This window comes from Magnolia sinica, chromosome 2 (assembly GCF_029962835.1).
Source record: "Magnolia sinica isolate HGM2019 chromosome 2, MsV1, whole genome shotgun sequence".
NCBI lineage: Eukaryota > Viridiplantae > Streptophyta > Magnoliopsida > Magnoliales > Magnoliaceae > Magnolia > Magnolia sinica.
In genome coordinates this window covers 85,630,184-85,654,340 of record NC_080574.1, presented here as the reverse complement: position 1 = coordinate 85,654,340, position 24,157 = coordinate 85,630,184, and the positions used below count along the sequence as shown (strand labels likewise).

Genomic DNA, 24,157 nt, shown 5'->3' with positions numbered 1-24,157 from the left:
CACTGTGTCGTGGTCGGTTGGAAAGGGGTGTGGCCTTACTCGCCCGAAGGTAGGGGGCAATACTAGGCTGAGTTTGACCAGCTCATAAATGGGTCCGCTATCGACGTGCCGGATAGGTATTGACAGACTATTGGCCAGGCGGATAGTGAGGTTTCTTACGCTCACTTGCATGGTTGCATGTCTAGTGGGTGGAGATTGCATGTAGAGTATACCAGACCCCGGTGATGATCCCAGAGATGAACAGTACTGATATGTGGACTTATTGAGCAGGAGTTGCATACTCATTCATTCATTCATTCACTATCCACTCGGACTGGTGATGCGCAACTATTTGTACATGTACCATCGCAATGGCCAGGATTTCGGTTGGGGCGCGCGACTAACCTGAGATCAGGAGTTTACCACATTGAGTCTGACTATCCAAATTTAGGTATGGGACTGGTTTGGATAGAAGTCTCTTGTGATGGACCCCATAGCCTGCGATACTACGTACTATCATCCCGACTTCACACTTCAGCATGGTCATTCTATTCGCACCGCCTAATTGCATTATATCTGTGGCATATGGCAATTGAGGTTATTGTGTTTCTGCATTTATATGGTCTAGGTACAGCTGACACTATTTATGTTACTCATCAAGATTGTATATTGCATTGCATCCTCTGCATCTGATATTTGGCGCTCTATGACTCCTCATTTGCATAGTTGATTCGTATTACGTATTTTAATATTATATGACTTATGATCTTGTCATTATTTCTGTTTACTCTAATAATTCATGATCTTGTCTGTATATCTGCTTATTCCGATATTGTGCGATTTATCGATTACCAATAATTCCGGTATTGTATGATGATAGCTTTGTATTGAAAATTTGGCACTTACCTTGTACACACACTTACACCACCCTTTAAGCTTTCTATAAGCTTATGCACGATAGATGCGTGCAGGTGATGTCAGGATGCAGCAGTGTTGAGCTTGAAGCGTGTAGCGGTCTTCTGGAGATTGATTTTTGATTTATGTATTTCTCTTTCAGCATTGTACTCAAATGATTATATTAGTGGATATGTGATGATGATGATGTTGCATTGTGAATTGGGTGACCTTGTGGTTATGCTTATTACGAGTTAAATGTATAAAAAAAATAAATCCTCCTTGTAGGATCCCAGGATCGGAATCTGGCGTATGGACACTATGAGCCGAAAATGGGGTACTATGGAGGCTGTCGGCACCGGATTCGGCGATCGGAATTCCTGTGAATCCGATTTCCGGGTTTGGGGCGTGACAGTTTTCATGGTCTAACGAAATTCTATCGTTGGTTCGTGAAGAATTTTAGTACCATCATATATCCAATCACATATTGCATGAACAATGGGCAGTGTCAGTGGACCGACGAAGCCGACATGAACTTGGCTGAAATTAAGCACAGGTTGTCCACAACCCTGGTTCTTGTACTTCCCAACTTCAACAAACTATTTAAAGTCGAATGTGACACCTCATATGTCGGAATTGGGGGAGTTTTGTCTCAGGAAGGTAGGCCGATAGCCTTCTACAGTGAAAAGCTTAGCGATGCACATAAGAAATGGTCGACCTATGAGCTCGAATTATACGCAGCGGTCCAGAAATTATGACATTGGCAACATTACTTAATTCAAAGGGAGTTCATTCTTTACACAAATCATCAAGCTCTCAAATTCATTAATAGTCAAACTAACGTGAATCATGTGCATGCTAGATAGATTTCGTTTTTATGAAAATTCACATGTGTGCTAAAACATAAATCTGGATAGCAAAATAAAGTGGTTGATGCAGTGAGACATCGCACAACTTTGTTAGTCACTATAAGTAATGAGATTGTCGAGTTCAAGTGCCTCAAGGATATATATGCCGACGACGACGATTTTAATGACACATGGGTTAGATGTCGAGAAGGTCACCCCAGTGACCTACATGTGGAAGACGGGTTCCTTTTCAAAGAGAATCAATTATACATTTCCAAAAGCTCGCTGATGGAGTAGATCATTCAAGAGCTACATAAAGGTGGCCTTAGTGGATACCTAGGACAAGACAAGACGTGAGCTCTTATTGAAGAACGGTACTACTGGCCATAGTTAGTACATGACGTGGGTAGAGCGGTGTAGTGATGTCATGTTTATTAGGTCTTTAAGGGGCAGCCTGTAACGCCCCAGTTTTTGGAACCTAAGTATATGACTTGTTCTCCAAAAAACCCGAGTGTTAGCCTTTAGAACTCAGTATAAATTTAAACCGCTTATCATTAATCAGAGTTAACAACAACATAGCTAGAGTAAACCATGCATTGAATAAAAACTATCTAACCATAATAAAAATCCAAATGTAGCGCCCATATAGGACTTATACAATCCCAAATAACAAAGTTCATTAATAAAGATAGAACTCTATCGCCTAATGATGGAACTCAACATGGGCCATAGGGACCTCATCTAGCTCCTCAGCTACCCAATCTGCTCTAGCGACCTAGTGAATGACATTGGCTCGCTCTACACCTGCGTCAACTGTTACAGTTTGATAGTGTCAATGGTTATCGCAATGAGGAGCACCCTTTAAGATTATGCACTCATCATGCATAATCTAACATAAACCATAATGTATGAGAAGAGACATATTAAACAACATAATTCAAAATCATAATCATATATTTAGAAATAAGCTAGTCAACATAATCTCAACATTAAGGAAAAGTAATAGAAATCGCAATGAAAGGGGACGTCTCTAGATAATCAAATAATCAATCTTACAAACTTCATAAAATGACTAGAAAATTAAGCTTTAAACCTCTACTTCACCTGAAAATCATATCGTACGTGAACACCACAAGATGGATAAATCGTTAAGCGAACACCCGCTTCTTGTAATTACATTTAATATTGGTGTTAATTTTTCAGTATTTAAGCTAGAATCATATTTAATTATTCATTTGAAAAAAGGTATAAATGTTTTGTGTAATAAGCAATGATGGTAATGAAATAATCTATATCTATCTTGTTCTGGTTTGGAATATTTGTTACAGAAATTTTCTTTTTGTATTAAATATGTTGTATTATTAAAATCTATCTCAAATTGTAATTTTTGTCTTAGTTCTATTTTTTCTAATGTATTAACATATATATTTGAACTTGAATCTTGCATTTGTGAATGTGTGGGAGATAAATCTTGTGATTGTTTAGATTGTGTTGTTGTGCAGAGTAGTATGGTTCAGTAATATTGGGTTGTAGATTAATATTTCTTATGCCTTGTAAATGTACCGGATTATTAGGTTGTGGTGTTAGTCTAAAAACCGAAGATATTTCTGGTTGGATACTTCTAATTGTTTGTGAGGCAGTTGAACTGGTAGAATTCTTAAGAGTTTCTATATCGAAAATTTGTAAAGATACTTGTCTAGTTGGTGTAAATCGTAAATTTATAGTTCCATCTGAATGTTCGATAATTTGTTCTACTTCTTTATTTTCTAAGTTTTGGGGAGATTGTATAGTTTCTAAATTCCAATTGTCAGGTAATCTAACTTGACTCCATTCTATTTGCATAGGTATAATAAAATTAATATTTTTAATATTAGTTTGTAATAATATAGTATATCCTTGAGGGCTTTCTTTTAATACTTTAGGCATTATTATTGTTGTCATAACCTTGTAAAATATTCTATAAACTAAAACTAATGACGGGCTTCTAGGTTTAAGTTGGATTCCATCAGTTTTTATATTTAAGGTTAAACTATCAAAAATATTTTAGTCTTGTATATGAAATGTTAAATTTGGATAAGTATTAAAATGTATTGGTCCATTATATAAGCTTGATTCTACAATTCCTAATAAAGAATTTTTAAAACGGTCTGGTCCTATATGTCTATCATTTCTTAAATATAATAATATACTAGCATTTAATCCATTTATGAATAAAGGTTTTACTCCTACTTGAACTGCTCCTATGTGTACATATTTATACTTATTTTTTATGTGATTTTTAATTGCTTCTAAACTTAAGAGGTGTAATGTGTCTTGATTATTATCTAAACTAATAATTTATTCTGTTGTTTTAATGTCATAACTTGTAAGATATCCTAAATTACCTACTTGGTATACTTTTTTTTTAATTTATTTTTGATATATTCCAATTTGTTAAATTTGTGTTTATGTTTTCGTAAGAATGATGTATACTGTTAACTATATTCTCAGCCATATTACTATTATCAGATCTAGAAGAAGAAATACTATTACTTCGAAATAAACTAGCCATCAATTACTATTATTAAGGTAATCTAAGAGAGTCTTAATAAACTAGTCATCGATTCTTATTATCAAAGTGATTTAAGAGAGACTTGACTGTTCAATTTCTGACTCCCAAACGGCATACCGACATCTCTCGCCTCAGCACCTTAACCGGGCTCACACCTTAGAACAGAAAATTAATCTTTGCAGATAGCTTTGATAATATTGAACCAATAAACTAGGTTATTCTTAATCTCTACAAATAATGTTGATAACATTAAAACGATAAACTAGACTACTTGACCATACTCACTTTAAGATCTAAATAATTGTAATATTTCTGGGAAAAAGAATGATACATCAGTCTTACCATTTTTATTAATCATTAAAACCTGGTCGGGACTAAGTACCGGTGAAGTAATTCCTAAAAATACCCTACGAGCTCTAATGGCTCTGATACCATTTGGATGCCTAGGTGGAGGAATGGTGATTTCTACTCCATAAAACCATGGTCGTCTTGTGTTAAATTGTAAATTTAGTCTTGTTATACTAATTATTAAGATTTTAGGATATTTAAAAATATAAACGAAATTCATTTCTATTTTTATCAGAGTTAATTTTGAAGATTAAATAAAATAATATCTAAAATAGCTAGATTTTAAATAAAATAATTAAAATAATTGGTACTATTGGAAGTATAATAGGAATTACAAAAATTAAGATAAGTATTAAGAAAAATATCATTTTAAAAAAAATAAATAAATTCCATAAGCTATGAAAAGAAAAACAGTAAGGAAAATGTATAATGGAATATAAAGAGGCATTACGAAATTGAAGTTCTACTTAATACAGAAAGGTGAAAGATTACAGAAAGATCGCTGAAATATTACATAATAAAATACTTACAAAAACTAAACTGGTATGGAAGAAATTATAAACTGGTATAGAAAAAGACTAAAAGATTGGTACATATCGTGGACTGGTATTACAGGATTATGGGTTAGGAGAGGCTAAAGGTTAGTAGGAAACTTGAAAGAGTTGCTGGATTATTGGATTCTTGGATTGTTGGATTTTTTTTTTTTTTTAATTCCCGTCTCTTGTTGCTGAAGGAGTCTATTTATAAGCTGTGGACTTAGCTCTTATTGGAATTCGGAAGCGTCGAGGAAGTTACCGCGGATTTGAAACAAAATGGAATCCGAAAGCTTCGTGGAAGGTGACTGTTCCTGTCTTTATGCTATAGTAGACCCATGCTGCTACAATATTCTTGTCCTGATCTGCTATAGTGACTGCTACAGTTGACTTGCTATAGTGATTCTTGTCGGTTACAGTGATTCTTGTCTACTATAATGATGGAGACTGCTACAGAAACGGACTTATAATGCTTTGAAATCCGGAAGATGCTACGAAGGTGACTATTCTTGTCCTGAATGCTACAGTAGGTGATGCTACAGTATTTGCTACAGTGGCTGGTACGGCTAAAAAGAATGGTTGCTGAAATAGTCTTGTGATAATGAAATTGTTGCTATTGGAGCTTCTAGATTAGTCTTGAATCTACTTCTGTTGGTAGTGCTGAAGAACTATTACATCTATTGCTATTACATCTTGTGAAGGGAAAACAACTATTGCTATAATTGTTACATCTTGTGAAAAGTAAAATAACTACTATTGAGATTACAATTGTGGAATGAAATTGACGACATTCCTGGGTCTCAGCGGGGCGCTTGCCCTGCCCCTGAAGGGCGGCTGTCACAGCCTGGACCATCTGTTGCAACTAATCGGCACCAACTGGCACGGTAGGGGCTGCAGTGGTCTTGGATGGAGGCGTATGATTTGTAGGGATCTCAGGCATGAGAGCAGGAGGCTCAGGTGGGGGAACAAGAACTGTAGGTGGCGAAATAAGAATCTTAAGTGGTAGAGCGGGGGCTACTCGGGTCGCTCGGGTGCCTCACATGCCTCGCCTGGGCGGCATGGTCTAAAGAAAAGAACAAAGATGTCTATCAGCCTTGAGAACCCTCGAAGGCTCAAACGTTAGGGAACCAAACTAGAAAATTACATACTTGGGACCTAATCGTCCTAAGCTAATAGCAGACATGTGATGTTGTTCTCAGTTATTCCCAAGTTATGCTCTGATACCAACTCCTGTCATGCCCCAGACTCGAAAATCAGGTTCACAAAATTTTCGATCGCCGAATCCAGCGCCGACAACCTCTGTAGTACCCCATTCGCGGCTCCCGGCACCCATATACCAGTTTCGATCCTGGGATCCTACAATGAGGATTTTCAACATGAATTTATTTCATAATAAGCAGAACCCACAAACAACAACCAATAACATCATCACATTTCCACTATGATAAAAAAACTTTTAAGGTACAATGCATAAAGGGAAATACAAGATAAAGATACCAAAAAGAAAACTTCGAAAGCTCTGCCACACGCTCCTGCCTCAGCTCAACTGCGTCCTAACATCACCTGCACACAACGGTCATACATAAGCTTATAGAAAGCTTAGAGGGTGGTGTAAGTGTGTGTGCAATATAAGCGTACTCAGAATTTAATATCAGAGTAATGCGGAATATGCTGACGAATCCATAAATACTATCAGCCGAACCAAGGCTATGAGATGCAAGACATGAATGCTATCGGATATATTAAGGCTTTGATGCGATGCAAGGCATAAATGCTATCGGTCATATCCAGGCTATGATGCGATGCAAGGCCTACATGGCCAATTTCATATGCAAGATGCAACGCAAGCATCATATGAAAGATGCAACGCAAGCATACCAATCCTCATCTGAATCCACATATCAATCCAGCTCATCTCTAGAGCATCATATATTAGTATAGTTCTTACTCTGGATAATCACTGGGGTCTAGTACACTCTAAACCAGCTTGATTCCCTTATCCGAGCACACGATTGGGTAAGTGGAAGAGACCTCACTATCCGCCTGCCAATATCGGGTCCGGTTCATCGATAGCGGACCCATTCCTCAAGTTGGTCAAACTCAACCTAGACATTGCCCCCTCACTCAGGCGGGTAAGGTCACACCGCCTTTTAACCGACCACGATACAGTGGGAGACGCGGCCTACTGGTATATGGCTCTCGTGCGCTCATACATCCACTCGGTCTCGAAGTTAAAGCATCTTCCTGGTACCAAAAGGGTTCGGGGACTTTCACCCAAGGACATCATTGGGCCCTAGTGCTTAGAACCAAGTATTTTCGGTATACAATCCTGCCATCCACGATATGCTTGTGGAGGTCATAACCCTGATGTCGTTAGGGTACACTGTCATGCCCCAAACTTGGAAACCGGGCTCACAAAATTCCCGATCGCCAAATCCAATACCGACGGCCTCCGTAGTACCACATTCTTGGTTTCTAGTGCCCATACGCCAGATTCCGATTATGGGATCCTACAATGAGGATTTTTAGTATAATTCTTTTTAAAGGAGCATAACCACAAGCATAACCAAGTCACAAACGACAACATTAACATCACATATTCATTAATATAAACATTCGAGTACAATGCTAAAAGGGAAATACATAAATAACAAAATCTCCAAAGTGATCTGCTACAAGCTCCTGCCTCAATGCTGCTGCGACCTAGCGTCACCTGCACGCAACGGTTGTGTATAAGCTTATAGAAAGCTTAGAGGGAGGTGTAAGTGTGTGCGCTAGATAAGTGCCAAGTACACAAATATTAGAGTAAGTGGAAATACCGGTAAATCCATAAGTCATATAATATCAGAGTATGCAATGTAGATCGACTATGCAAATGCGAAGTCATAGAGAGCCAAATATCAGATGTCGAGGATGCAATGCAATATACAATTCCTGACGAACCACGATTACCATCATCCTCATCTAGGCCATATAAATGTAGAAACACAACAACCCAAATGTCATATGTCACGGATGTAATGCAATATGTAGATCCTGGCGAGTCCATAATACCATCAACCTTATTCAGGATATGCAATACAGAAGCATAGTAAACCAAATGCTATGTGCTGAGGATGCAATGCAATATGCAGTGCGAATGAAATGACTAAGCTAAAGCGTGAAGTCGGGATTATAGTACGTAGTATCGCAAGCTATGGGGTCCATCACAAGTGACTTCTATCCAAACTGACCCTTACTTAATTTGGATAGTTGGACACAATGTGGTAAACTCCTGATCTCAGGTTAGTCGCATACCCAACCGAAATCATGGCCATTGCGAGGGTACACATAAAAAATTAGTTACACACCACCAGCCCGAGTGGAGAGTGAATGAACGAATGAATGAGTAAAATGTTGAGTATGCAACTCCTACTCAGTAAGTCCACATTCAGTACCTTACTTCTCTGGGATCAGCACCGAGGTCTACTACACTCTACACCACATACCGCCCTATCAAGCGCACAACTGGTAAGTGGAAGAGACCTCACTATACGCCTACCAATATCGGCCCGACTCGTCGATAGCGGACCCATTTATGAGCTGGTCAGACTCAACCTAACATTGCCTATTCCCTCGGGCGAGTAAGGCCACACCCCCTTCTAACCGACCACGATACAATGAGAGACGAGGCGTACTGGTATACGGCCCTCATGTGCTCATATATTTTCACTCGGTCTAGATGTTGGAGCATCCTCTGGTACCAAGAGTGTTTAGAGAATTTCACCCAAGGACATCTATAGTAACCCATGTAAAAAAAGATTTCCGGTGTATCATCTGTCTATCCATGATATGCCTGTGGAGGCTATGGCCCTGATGTCGCTAGGACATACGGTGGTCATATCATAAAATGTGAGATGCATGAGTCATACTATCCCGTCATGCATCAAACCTGCATGTACCGTGCGCTCATGTGGGGCAACTCTGTTTCACAAGGAGACCCATAGTAAACCAACCCAATGGCATATGTTATGATCAATCACTCCTCATAACAAGCATACATATGATGCGTATGGACATGTATCATGATGTAATAAAGTACATGTAATGACCTGAAAATTTCGTGCAAAGACCCGAGTACTACCTCAAATTCTTTAGAAGTTAAATGTGGATTAATTAGCGCTAAACTCGATTGCTTGTGAAATTAGCACCAATCACTTTAAATTTGATCTGCAGGACCCAAAACCTGCAGAATCGTTAGCGCTATGTTACCCTAAAATCTTGGATTTAACGCTAAATTCAGTTGCTCTCAGGAGTACTTGAAAACTTTTTATCAGACCTGGACCGCTCGTCGAAAGTCCGATAGCGACGATCTTAGACAATCATGATCATCTTGTTGGGCTTGACCATCACCTCAAAAATCAAGTCCAGATGATGTCCTGAGTCGATTTGCTTGAGTCCGGAGTAAAGAGTGTGAGAAAGCTGAGAAATTAAATATGAATTTTTGAAATCTAAGTCGTGTCGCTTGCGCGCCGATTCTAAGCTTTTTGACCGTTGGATTCTAACCCAATTTCACCCTTGGATTAGGGAAGATGGCCCAAGCATGTCATAGTGCCAGTGGACCTGATCGAGTTTTGGTGACCGTTGAATTGAGATTGGTCCGCCACGGCTGATCTGTAAATCTAATCGGTACGAAAACTCAGACTTACCTAGATCCATGGTCAGTGAGCTTAAGTCCTACCGCACGTGAAAAAAGGACCACCAGAAGTGCTCCGTTGGATCGAAATAGACCTGATTTGGTTATAACCTAAGTATACCTTGGCCCTGGGGCTATTTTCATCCATTTTAGGCCTATATATAGACCTTAAAACCCTCACTCTCAATTCCATACGAATTTTCTAACCCTAGCTAAGAGAGAGAGAGAGAGAGAGAGAGAGAGGAAAAGAGAGAGAGTGAGAGAGAAGTTGGTGAATCATCTTGAGATTCTTCCTTGTTACTCTGCATCCCTAAACCATCACTTTTGAATCGTTATTCCGGCGATTTTAAGTTCCTTCTTAGGTAAGTTAATTAAACCCTAGTCTGTTTTAGAGCTTAGAATAATCTAAGTGTTGATGTAACTCATTTCTATTCATGCCTTAGGTCATCTAGTCGCCATTGGCGAAGACTTATCATCTGAATCAGATCTGTACGCTTTTTCTGGTTTAAGGTGCGGACTATATTCGTATAGGTTACGGTTTTCAAGGCTTTCAATGTTGGGTAATGGTTTATTATTGTTGTGGGTGCAATTTCACATTCCAACTGTGATGTTTATATTGCGTTTTTGATACATATGAGATATATTGAGATTTGTGTATTCTATGTATATGTAGAAAGTATCGCATACGTATGAAATACGAACATGTATTTGCCATGATTAATTATCGTGTATTTGTGCTAGTTGTATGTGTGTCAACTCCTTGGTGAAAGGAATTGTCCAAATGTGTGTTATCACCAACATACGTCATGTATATTGGAATATGTAGTCTAAGTGTTTGTAGAAATGTCTGATTAATCAAGTGTGTAATATATTAACCTGTTTACAGGTGTTGAGAAGAGATTCTCAACTATCCTATTGGTGTGTATGATTTCCTACATGCAATTTACATTCTTTGTTGTTTAACTTAAAATACTACTTATGTGTAAATCCATGTTAAGTTGATATTCATCAAATGCTTCCATATTGTATGATTAAAATTGTTGTTCCATTACTGTTCTAAATTGTTAATATAAATATCTGTTATAATTGAGTGTGTTTGGGACTATGAAATAGTCCAGGAAATCGGTAACAAACCTTGAGTTCGTGGCCGAGGTTGTTTTCACCACGTAGGACGTGTTTGACGAACCCGGGTCGTATTAGGGTTATCGGTAGTCGTTTGGCCACACGGAGTGTTTGCGTACTCTATGTCATTCAACTCAACGTGCGCTCTTGTTAGTCGAGTTTATCAAGTAACCCGATTGTCCCGGTGGATGTACACCATGTATGGATGCTATTGTTTGAATCTAGGGTACCAAACTTACCAATGTCATTCCGTTAACCATTGTACCTTGATCCGCTAAGACTCATAAGCCGGGTATGGTGGTATAGGACACCGTAGTCCAGCTATCGACCTACGCTGGGGTGACAAGCCTCCCCGTAGTGACCAGTGAGCACACCAGACTCGTGAGTCGATTATGGTGGTATGAGACACTTTATTCGTGCTGTCGGCCTACATTGATTGGTGACGAGCCCTTTGTAGTGACCTCGAGCATACCTTGATACTGCATTGAGGCGATAAGCCTTAGGGTAGTAATTAAGGTATGATAGGCATGCAGTGATTGGTGACGAGCTCTTTGTAGCGACCTAGAACCATATGATCGTATGAGATTGTCTAGGACTGACGACCCTAGAATGGATCACCGTTTGGGAATTGATATGAGGAAGGTACTTTAGCTTCCCAATCCTGCTGTATGAAAAGGACTAATAACAACTTGGTAATCATGTTCATGTACCGCATTGCATGTGCGTTGGAATCGTTGGCACTGTGGGAGGTTGTCATGTGTACTGTAAGATGAAGACGCTGAGGGAGTGCAGGTGAGGGCATGCATCATTTCTGTATACATCCTGACATTAACAAGAATACTTAGGACATGTTTGATTGTATTGCCTTATCATTACTACTTGATTGATTTGATAACATGTTAACTTTTACTGTATAGTTCCACTGAGTTGATCACTCACTCCCACATTTTGGGACTGTGTTTCAACACCAACCAGACTCTGTCTTAAATGCAGATGATGACGCGACCCCTGAAGCAGAGCAGGAGTATGAGGATGACGAGGACGCATTTTCTTTTATGCAGTTCTCAGGCGGGTTCATGTGAGCCGTGTCCTGATCTACGGGGATTCTGGGTTTTCTTTGTAGTAGATGATTTCATTTTGATACTTATATTTTGAAAACAACACTTGTAATTATGACCTGGCAGAGTATACATATTATAGGGACTTGCACATGTACACATGTTTCTTTAAGTCTTCTGCTTGCGATTTTCACTTATCCCTGAATTATGTTTGCAGTTTGGCTTAATCTATTCCATGTTTTATGCACTCATACAGACAATATACATCCATCATTAAATATGTTGCATAAGTGATGTTTTGAAACTCGGGAGCAGAGTTATGCTCGACCCCCGAATTTCAGGGTGTTATAGTACATAGGCATGATTATCTAATAGGGTAGACAACAATAATCCACAATCAACCATCACCAGCATATCACATACAAAGAGTAGGAGCTAAACGACATGCCCCTTCTATAACTATACGAGTCCATGTGGTATGTCCAATGTTAGATTAGCCTCCCAAAGCACTAATATATCATATATCCCAAGACAGGGTCCACTAGAAGGACGGTGGGTCTAACCTATACATTGAGATAAGCTCTACGCAGTGGATATACTAAATCTGGTACCACATATTATCCCTTATACGACAAGAGTTGATGGTGTGCTAGCATCAAGGATAGGCCTCGCACTTGTCCCAAAGAAGTAAATGAACAGAATAGACGATATATACGTGACACTGAGGTCCTAGTAACTGGTTACAAGGATAAGATATGTCTCATGGGGCGAGTCAAGTGGGTATACAACAAGTGGGCTTCCTCACTCCCTTTATCATGATAACTGGGCTTTCCTATGAGGGCCTGCTACGAATACAAGGCGGCCCTTGGTAGGATCCACACATCCAGGACTACATAACCCTACAAACGGTCCTGCTCATCATCTAAGTGGGCCTCGGACTTGGGTTGCTAAGCTTGGACAAACACATACATCTAGGTGGGCCATATTCCCTATGGAAGGCTTGGTACGAACACATGATGGGCTCCAAGGCTTGGGTGGTCCTATAAGGTATGGTGGAAAGCATCATTATCAAATGGGGGCCCAACGGATTGGGATAACCTACTCAAGAGAAAGATGGGTAATATAATCATCAATAGGGGCCCAACAGTTTGGGTTTGTCCATTAAGGGGAGATAAGAATGGGCCTAACAATGGGCCCTAAGGAGAGTTACAATGTGGACATTTAACTATCATTGCTCTTACAATATGGACGTTAAACCATCATTGCTCCTAAGGCATGACCCATTTAATATCAACTAGGAACATGGATGGGCATCATAAACATAATTACATACATTCTGGTGGAATCACACATCACAATGGGCCTCATATACATCACCTTAGGCCTCACACAAGGGCTTTATATACATCGCATTGGGCCTCACTCATGGGCCTCATATAGATCACATTGGGCCTCATACTTGGGCCTCAAATACACCACAATAGGCCTCACTCATGGCCTCAAATAAATCATAATGGGCCTCATATTTGGGCCTTAAATACATCACAATGGGTCGCATCACATGGGCCTAATACACATCACATGGGCCACATCACATGGGCCTAATACACATCACAATGGGCCTCACCACATAAGCCTCATATACATCACAATGAGCCTCATCATATAGGCCTCACATACATCCCACTGGACCTCATCATATGGGCCTCACATATACATCAAGTTAGGCTTCACGCAAGGGCCACAAATACATCATGATTAAGCCTGCGGGGCAGTCCAATCGATGGACGGCCTGGATTAAGTACACATCACAATGGGCCTACGAGGCAGCCCATTTAATGGACGACCCGGATTCAATACATACAATAGGTGTGCCCCACCATCCCACGCTGGACGGTGGAGATGAAACACACACATTAAGGTGGGGTCCACATGTTTGGACGGTGTTGATAATACTCATACAACAAGGTGGTCCCCCGTCTAGGGACTGGACGGCATGGATGCCACACGTGTGGGCCCCATGTCCCAGAGATGGATGTTTTGGATATAACACATACCTCATGATCAGACCCATGGGGCTTGCTGACGTCAATACAATAGCTATATAGGTGGGGTCCCCAACAAATGGACGGTACAAATAAAACTCATACATCACGTGTGGTCCATACAAATAGACGGTGGATACAACACATGTATCAGATGGGATCCACCGAACTTGCTAACGTCCATATAGATGGACGGTTGGAAGAACGCATACATCATGGGGTCCACGTGATGGATGGCTGAGATAAAACACATATACCAAGGTGGGCCCGGTGCTAATAAGACCCATACATCAAGGCAGGCCCCACACAGCATGTCCATGAATGGACAGTGTGGATATAGAATACATTCATCAAGTTGGGTCCCATCCCACACATGCAGCACGTGTGGGTGTGGGGTGGGCCCCACATAAACACCAAATGGATGGGCGGTATGGACATAACACGTATCTCGTGATGAGACCACAGGGCATGCTGGCGTCAATCCAACAGCAATAGTTGCTGGCCGTTCAGTAGATAGACGGCCCAGATACAAGATACATATATTAAGTGGGTCCACACGTGTGGGACCCACCAACTTTTGGAAAAGCTAATATTTATGTTTTCATTTGGTCCAGGCCAGCCGGACGTCCAGCGGACGAACGACTTAGATTAAACATTACATCTGGTGGGTCTCACGGGGACGTGGTCCACCAGGACTTGGATCAAGCTGATATTTGTTTGTTTCCCTTCATCCTGGCTTGCTCAAAAACGGGTAGCAAGGCGGGCCCCATTCGCTGGACGTCCAAAAAAATATGGACAGTCTAGATTGTTGGACACATCAGATGGGCCACATACATCGTCACATAAAAAAATGAAATGAGGAGGGGGAGAGAGAGAGAGAGAGAACGGTGTGATGGAGGGGCCCCGCCACTATGGGCCCCTCTAATACATGCATCAATACATACATTAAGATGGGTCCCAAATAGGATCCATACCATCAATTGGTAGGCTCCACTTGGTCCATCACAAAAACTAAAATTTAATATTACAAAACACCCACCGATTGCTAATCTTCTAGGCTCCTTCGAATGCTAGGTTCCTTGGCTTCCTCTTTAAGGATGGATGATAAAGTTTGAATGGCTAGGATGAGAGATTTGGGGGTAGGAAGGTGGGCCTTGATCTTGGGTTCTCTTTCTCTCCTTAGTCTTTTTCTCTCTTGGTTGCTTGGAAATAGTGGAGAACGAGATGGGATGGAGTGATGGATGGGAGAGAGGGATGGTGGTATAAGAGAGAGATGGGTGTGTGTGTGTGTTAGAGAGAGAGAGAGAGAGAGAGAGAGAGAGAGAGAGAGTTGACTTTAGAGATGGCTTGTGTAAGAGAGGGATGAGTTGTGTACTTGACTTGTGATTGATTGATTGATGTGATATTTGGGTAGAGATTCTCTCGAGATTCGCAATGCGCAGTGTTTTCCTTAAAATAAACGCGGGCCCACAACTCATGACTTGGGTATCGCATCGACACGCAAGTCGCGGCGTTCGATGATGGCGTGGTTGCTAGGGTACAAGTCTCGGGTTGAGTCGACTTAGATATATGGGATGCAACTTAGGGTCGCGTGCAAACGCCGATTATAGGTCGCAGGTTGCTGGAATTCGACTAGGAGGATCGCGGAAGTCTAAGGAACTGTACGGGCTAGGATACGGGCCTTACATACATAGTAACCATATCACACAATACAAGATGCATGAGTCATATAATCTAGTCATGCATCAATCCGACGCGTACTGTGCGCTCATGAGGGACAATTCCGTCTATCGGGGAGTCTCATAAATAACTTGCCCAATGGCATAATGATATGATCAGTCACTCCTCGTAACAAGCATGCAGATGATGCGTATGAGCATGTATCATAATACTATGCTATCACAACTCATAATCGGAATCGATTATTGGCCTATATATAAAGTGGGGTCCATAGAAGGACAACAGATCTATAACATGAAGGTTAACCCTCAACTATGGATATACCAAATCTAACATTGCAGATCCTACCATATATGGTAATGATATACTCTCCTTATGACAAGGATGGGCCTAGGGACAAGGAGTGAGCTTCCTCACCCGTTCCCTCACCCGTTCCGATACGTAGCAAACCGGGCTTCCCAGTGGGCCCGATATGTACAAGGTAGGCTCTATGACCTAGGACAAATCTATAAGGCATGATGGAAACACCAGCAATAATGGGGGCCCAACGGTTTGGGGTAAGCCCAATGAGGTGGGTCATGATATTTTCAATGGTCGATAACCACTTGTGTGGTCCACTTCGGATTCACGTCTACTATATATTTTTAGACCATATCCTAAAATGAGCCAAAAAAACTGAAAAACAATATGGATATGGATCCATGAATATACAATAAATACATCAAAGTAGGCCAGGGTGAAGGAAACTACTACAGTGTTAACCCATGCATGCATCCTCGTTTGCTGAGGCAGATTCCATGCACATGAAGTAGGGTTATCAAGAGAGTCAGCTCTCATTCATAAACATATGAACCATTGGCCAATTTTCCTTGATCCCTCATCCCTCATCCGTTAGGCACCTGTGGTCCACCTACTAATCCTCTTGGTGATTTTTTTTAGAAGCAGGATGTAAATAGCGGACATGGATGGCCTACAAATAGGGTAATAGCGAAGAGGCTACTTAGTTCGTGCTCGATGGGTCCCACCATAATGTATGTGTTTCATCTATCCCATCCATCCATTTTTCCATATCATTAATGCAGTTAATGAGCAAAATCTCTTGTGAACCAGGTCCTATTAAAGTTAATGGTCATTGAAGGTCTACTCTTAAAATTTTATACCGGACCTACAATGATGTTTACCCCCCATCCGATCCCTTAAATAGGTGGCAAAGGCCTAAATGATTGTAAAACACAAATATCAGCTTCATAAAAAAAAAACTCTCAGGCCTTAAAAAGTTTTTACCTACCTTTGCCGTACTCTAGTTGAGATTTAGTTATGCATTATTTTTTATTACATATTATAAAAACATCCCGAAAAAAAAATAAAAAAAAATGGATGGACAGGATGGATAAAATACATGGATCATAGTAGGCCCAAAGTACGGCAGCGTCCGTAAGTTAATCGCAACCGTAAATAGCTGGACAAGTATCTCCCGTTTCCCACACGTACGTTTAATCTACACGTGTGAGGCGACCACGGAGAGCAGGCATTTACCCCGATCACTCATACCACCACCCGCGCCCAAACCATCTCCTTTTTATTCCCCACCCCACACCCTTCTCGCTCCAAAAACAAACCCCAAAAAGAGAGCGAGAGAGCCAACATGAAAGCCCTCCTCATTTCCATCTTCTTCTTCTCCCTCCTCAATTTTCCCTCCGCTTCTTCATTGTCCGAACTCGACGTACTAATCAAGCTCAAATCATCTCTGCTGGGCCCCACAAACAAATCAGCCCTCTCCGACTGGAATCCCACCTTACCCTCCCCATGCTCCTTCACCGGCGTCACGTGCGACTCCGATTCTCACGTGATAGCCCTAAACATATCGTTTATCCCACTCTTCGTCAACTTCCCCACAGAAATCTCCCTCCTTCCCAACCTAATCAACCTCACCCTCTCCTGTGACAATCTCACAGGCTCCTTGCCATCTGACCTCTCCAACCTTACTTCCCTCAGAGTCTTCAACATCTCCAACAACAACTTCTCTGGCATTTTCCCTTCCAACCTCCCTCAAGCCCTTGAGATCTTGGACGCCTACAACAACAACTTCTCCGGCCCCCTACCCGTTGTTGGTATAGTTCACCTCAAGAAAGTCCGTCACCTCCACTTGGGCGGAAACTTCTTCTACGGTCAGATCCCCGCTTCTTACTCAGACCTACAGACGCTCGAATATCTCGGCCTCAACGGAAACGCTCTCTCCGGACGGGTTCCGCCCACCCTCAGCCGCCTCTCCAATCTCCGTGAGCTCTACATCGGCTACTTCAACTCCTACGAAGGGGGCATCCCACCCGAGTTTGGAACGCTCACTTCATTGCATTTGTTAGATATGAGCAGCTGCAATCTCTCCGGCCCCATCCCGCCTAGCCTAGCTAACTTGAAGAAGCTCCATACGCTTTTTCTGCAGATAAACCGGCTGGTGGGTCAGATCCCAGAGGAGCTGTCCGGGCTGGTGAGCCTGAAATCTCTCGACCTTTCCATCAATGAGCTGACGGGGGAGATCCCTGAGAGCTTCGCCGAGCTCCAGCAGCTCAAGCTCTTAAACCTTTTCCGCAACCATCTCTACGGTCGCGTGCCACCGTGGATCGCCGAGCTTCCCAATCTCGAGGTTCTGCAGATCTGGGAGAACAACTTCACGTTAGAGCTACCGGAGCGACTCGGCCGGAACGGGAAGCTGACCCAGCTCGACGTCGCGTCGAACCGGCTCACCGGTACGATTCCTCGCGACCTGTGTTTCGGTGGAGTGTTGAAGAAGCTGATGTTGATGGATAACTCTTTCTTCGGGCAGATTCCAGAAGAACTCGGCCGCTGCAAATCGCTCACCCGAGTCAGGCTCGCCAAGAACTTCTTCAACGGAACCATCCCCGCCGGCTTCTTCAACCTCCCTCAGGCTGACATGGTCGAGCTTGGCGACAACTACTTCTCTGGGGAGCTTCCAGCGGAGATGTCCGGCGAGATGCTTGGCATGCTGACGTTGTCGAACAATAGAATGACTGGAAGAATCCCATCGTCGATCCGTAATCTCCGTGGGCTCCAGACGCTATCACTGGAACTCAACCACTTCTCCGGCGAAATCCCGCCAGAAATGGGAGATTTCAAGAATCTGGAGAAGCTGAATCTGAGCGGAAACGAGCTAACTGGGCGAATTCCATCTGAACTCGCTCGATGCACGTCGCTGACAGCCATTGATTTTAGTCGAAACAATCTCAGCGGAGAAATTCCGGAGGAAATTATGAATCTAGTAATCCTCAACACCTTGAACCTATCCCGAAACGGATTGACAGGCAGGATTCCAGCTGAAATGCAGCGGATGCGGAGCTTAACGTCTCTTGACTTTTCTTACAACCATCTTTCCGGCGTCATCCCGGTTGGCGGTCAGTTTCTAGTATTCAATGACAGTTCATTCGTCGGAAATCCCAGTCTCTGCGGCCGGCCCCACTTCTCGCTGTGCACCTCACCATCCAAGGACTCCAAGAAGTTGTCCCCGCCGCTCAATTCGTCTAAGATATTCCTCGTGATAGGAATGCTCGTGTTGGCTCTTATAGCGGCAACGACAGCGGCGATCGTGAAGATGAGGAGTTCATGGAAGGAGCTCCGCAAGTCAAAGGCTTGGAAGCTGACTGCATTCCAGCGGCTGCAATTCACTGCTGAAGATGTAGTCGAATGCTTGAAAGACGACAACATCATCGGCAAAGGCGGGGCGGGGACGGTGTACAGGGGTTCGATGGCGGGGGAGGTGTATGTGGCGATAAAGAAGCTGGTGGGCCGGAGCGGAAGGGATGATCGAGGGTTCTCAGCCGAGATACAGACTCTAGGGAAGATCAGGCACCGGAACATCGTGAGATTGCTGGGATTCGTGTCGAACAAGGACACGAATCTGCTCTTGTATGAGTATATGCCGAACGGGAGCTTAGGGGAGCTGTTGCACGGGAGCAAAGGCGCGCATTTGCAGTGGGAAACGCGGTATAGGATCGCGCTTGAAGCGGCCTTAGGGCTGTGTTATCTGCACCACGACTGCTCGCCGCTGATAATACACCGAGACGTTAAGTCGAACAATATACTGCTGGATTCGGATTTTGAAGCGCATGTGGCGGATTTCGGACTCGCCAAGTTCTTGCAGGATGCGGGTGCGTCCGAGTGCATGTCTTCCATCGCCGGATCCTACGGCTACATAGCACCAGGTTCCTTCTTCTTCCTTGTCCGTCCTTTTTGTTTACTTTTTTGGAATAGGCAGCTGTGGGACCCACTGGTGTCCCACACACCACTAACCTAGCTAGTGTCGTTACGTGTCATGCGAAAACGAGCGCTGACTCTCCTCGAGCTCCGAGTTGTACGAACGGTTCAAAAGGGTAACGGATTGGCTACTTCCCTGCCACCAGCCCCGTGGCTGGTGGTGGGTGCTCTGTGGGCCCCATCATGACGTAGGTCTTTCATCCATTTTTAAAGATCATTCTAGTGCTTTGTCTCAAAAATGATAGGGATATAAATCTCAGGTGGACCACACCACAGGAAAACAGTAGTAATTGAATATCCACTATTTAAATCCTCCTAAGGCCCAGTGTACTGTTTATTTGACATTCAATCTGTTGATTAGGTCATACAGACTCAGATGAAGGGAAAAAACAAAGATCAGCTTGATCCAAAACTTTTATGGCCCCCAAAAAGCTTTTAATGGTCGACTTTCATTGAACACTGTTTCTTGTAATGTGGTCCACCTGAGATTGGGATATAACTCATTTTTTTTTTGTATCATATCATAAAATGATCTGTGAAATTGGATGAACGGCATGGATGAAACACATACATCATGGTGGTGCCCACAGAGCACCAACCACCAGCCACGGGGCTGATGGCAGGGGGAGTAGCCAATCCGTTTCCGTTCAAAGGAGATCAAATATATGTGCCCCAGAATTATGTAATTATTATATTCACACCGCTCATCCATTTGGCAATCATTTTAAATCTTGATACCTAAAATGAATCATATCTAATACTCACGTAGACCACACCGCAGTAGGGACAATGATGTTAAGAAGTTTATTTTCCAGCTGTTCGTAAGGTCACAGATACTTGGATGAAGAGGAAAAAAGAATATCATATTGACTCCCATAAGGGTAAACGTTCAATCCTCCACTTCTTTTTGGAGTGTGGTCCACTTGATCGTTGGATCTGTCTTATTTTTAGTATCAAACCTTACCACGAGCTCGCCAAGTGGACGGATGGTTAGGATATTACTCCTACCTTAATATGGTACCCACAGAACTTGGTGACGTCAACATACCCACCAAGTCGGTGGTGTGTGGTACACCAGCCAATCCGCTTCCGTAAAATCGACTCCGTACATCACCTTTTTATCGTCGATTCTAGGAAATGGGAGGAATAAAAAACTCAGCGAGATCCACCACTCACGTGAACAATGGGGATGGATGCCAACCAGGGGTTTGTGTTGGGGCGCCACCATGATGGCATCTTTCATCGAACCCGGTAGTCAGACATGACACCTGAGGATGAAGAGAATAAGAAAATTAGCCCCTTAATTCTATCAGTTTTACATTGTTTCCATTGGTGTTGCCCATTAGTCTTTTGGATAATAATGGGCTATTAATAGGTGCGGCCCGTCCGAAAGATCTATCTGACTAGCGATGCATGGGTAACCTGGATTCGGATTCGCAGTGACCCCTCTATAAGCGACGTTGGTGCTCTGCGGGACCATTGTGATTAATGTGTTTTTATCCATGCGCATTTTGCCGTCTCATTTTTCAGCACATGAGCCCAAAAATGAGGCAGCTCCAAAAATCAGGTGGACACCCATCATTGAAAACATTTCTAGTCCCACTATAATGTTTATTTGACATTCAACCCGTTTATTAGGTCACAGAGATGTGGATGAAGGGAAAGCACTGACATCATCTTACAACTTTTGTGGCCCACCATAAGTTTTTAACGGTGGTTGATTACATTTTTTCAGTAAGTATGTTCCACCTAAGTTTTGGGTCTGCCTCATTTTTAGGCTCATGCCCTGAAATGAAATGGCAAAATGGATGGACGGTGGAAGATAAAATACATGCATCATGAGGGGTTCACAGCTATTCTTGCACCCTCCGTCTTGGAGGGATTACTTCCAAATCCGAGTCCGGGTAACCTGTCAAGGTTAGTTTTTGGTAAGGAAATTGAAGTTAATAGCTTCTAACACCCGACGGACGGTTGCGATCTTTCACTTCTGTACCATGTTCGCGCTGGAGGTGGGGTCCACAGATGGCCAAAACAATTTTTTTTTAGAGGGTACCCATGGCAAATTCACTCCGTCAGTTTCGCAACAGTCCAAAACAGGACACGAGTCTAGAACTCAGGTAGATCCCAAACTCATGTAGGCCAGACGACGAAAAAGTGAAAAAAAATGCGGGATTAAACGCCCACCATTGGAAAATGGGGCCACATAAGTTTTGTACCTGATGATATCTTTTCACACCAACCATTGGAGACCTTGTGGGGGCCATGTCGGTTTTGTATCAGTATGATATCTTTGCGTTCAGTTTATCTGTATGGTAATAACCCAATGAACGGTTTGGGAGGCGTGTAAATATCATGGTTGGCTCGGGGAAGTTTTCAACCGTGGACGTTTTGGTTCCCTCCGTATTGTTTTTTGTGGCTTGCATGACTTTTAGGTCTGCCTTATCTTTATAATCAAACTGATGGTCAAAGTGGATTTCTCAGGGCCAAGACTTCCTACGGCCAGAGGCAGAGGCAGTCCGCTCCCCTCTGAATCTATAATTTCGCTGATAGCATTTGTCCCTTTGCGGACTGTATTTGTCATGGACCTGTCATTAAGAAGACAAAAGTTTTGACCTATTAATTGTGGTGGGTCCACTTTTCTGCGAGTCAAGCTCTTGTCCTTCGTGGTCAGGCCTACCGGACACTGCCAACCCATCCACCCTCCATTCACTCATCCGCGAAATTTATAAGCAGTCTGTCGTGGACGTGGCCAACCATGTCAATGAGTTGGATCACCTCAAGTTGGGCCCCACACGTCTAGTTTGTTGGATTGGCTTGTGTCAGGAGTTTGAAAGTGTTGAAATCGGATTGCGTTCTGAGTACGTTCTTACCTTACTGAGTAAACTGTGTTGGGCCCACGTTAATGCATGTACTTTATTAACTCCGTCCGTTCATTTTTTTCAGATCATTGTAGGGGTTGAGTTCAAATTTTAAGCATATCCAAAGCTCAATTGGACCATACCACAGGAAACAGGAGTATTGATTTCCACCATTGAAACCTTCCTAAGGCCTATGGTGATGTTTATTTGTCATCCAACCTGTTCATAAGATTTCACGGACATGGATGAAGGGAAATCAAAAATATTAGCTTGATATAAAACTTATGTAGCCTCAATGATCTTTCAGTGCTGTTTTCTACAGTGTGGTACGGTTCACATAATCTTCTAGATATACTTCATTTTAGCTTTTGGATGTACTTCATTTTTTTTTATTCAAGCCCCTGAAATTATCTGATAAAATACATGAATCACAGTGGCCCCACAGCTTGCTGCTTTCGAAAGTTTTTTAGGCTTGGTTTTGGCCGGATCAACAACGGCCACCTCTCTCTCTCTCTCTCTCTCTCTCTCTCTCTCTCTCAATATTAATTTTATTTTTATTTTTTATTTTCTGGAGTTTTAATCTTGCCTTAACCCGCAGAGTATGCATACACTCTACGGGTGGACGAGAAAAGCGACGTGTACAGCTTTGGAGTGGTTCTGCTGGAATTGATAACAGGGCGAAAGCCAGTGGGGGGTGAGTTCGGGGATGGAGTGGACATAGTGAGGTGGGTCCAAAAGACGACATCCGAAATATCAGATGGATCGAACAAGGATGCAGCATCAGCGGCAGTGCTAGCAGTGGTGGACCCAAGGCTTACAGGTTACCCACTCTGTGGGGTGACCAACCTGTTCAAGGTAGCCATGCTATGCGTGGAAGAGAAGAGTGCTTCCAGACCCACCATGAGGGAGGTGGTTCACATGCTGGCTAACCCTCCATCACCTCCACCTGCTCTCCTCTCCCTTTGATTTTTATTAATTTCATGTTCCTACTAATAGTCTATGTATGTAATAAAATCTCACAAAATGGGAGGGCGCATCGAGGGTAAAACCACTCCGCTTTTGGTGTGAATGTGTTAGTAATTACATGTTTTTCTTTATCTTTTTTCTACATTTTTATTACCTCATGCACGTGACTTCTATCATCTACCTTTTGCTGGCTACATTTGGCACGGTAGCAGAAGGTTTTGCTACTTGTGAGCTATGGGTGACACGTGTTCGGTTGAGATTCACAGGTCAGACCAAATTTAAATAGACTTCTGTACGTACTGAACCTGTTAACGTCACATTTTGAGTTGAC

General features: G+C 42.5%; 1 protein-coding gene and 1 long non-coding RNA gene across 2 annotated transcripts; both read left to right on the top strand.

The window, feature by feature from the left end:
• Positions 1–17,308: 17,308 nt before the first annotated feature.
• Positions 17,309–23,826, top strand: LOC131237242 (receptor protein kinase CLAVATA1). Its single transcript, XM_058234932.1, has 2 exons — positions 17,309–19,950; positions 23,459–23,826. Exons 1-2 carry the CDS (start codon positions 17,379–17,381, stop codon positions 23,824–23,826), a joined length of 2,940 nt encoding a protein of 979 aa, XP_058090915.1. The 5' UTR covers positions 17,309–17,378.
• Positions 19,962–22,791, top strand: LOC131237243 (uncharacterized). Its single transcript, XR_009167124.1, has 2 exons — positions 19,962–21,314; positions 21,443–22,791. It is a non-coding gene; the product is annotated as an uncharacterized LOC131237243 (long non-coding RNA).
• Positions 23,827–24,157: the final 331 nt, after the last annotated feature.

What these genes read in the sequence shown, in the direction of transcription:
- LOC131237242 (XM_058234932.1), top strand. Translation starts at nt 17,379, where the DNA reads ATGAAAGCCCTCCTCATTTCCATCTTCTTCTTCTCCCTCCTCAATTTT. An exon ending in CTACGGCTACATAGCACCAG is followed by an intron (nt 19,951 to 23,458) that starts GTTCCTTCTTCT and finishes CTTAACCCGCAG; the next exon opens with AGTATGCATACACTCTACGG.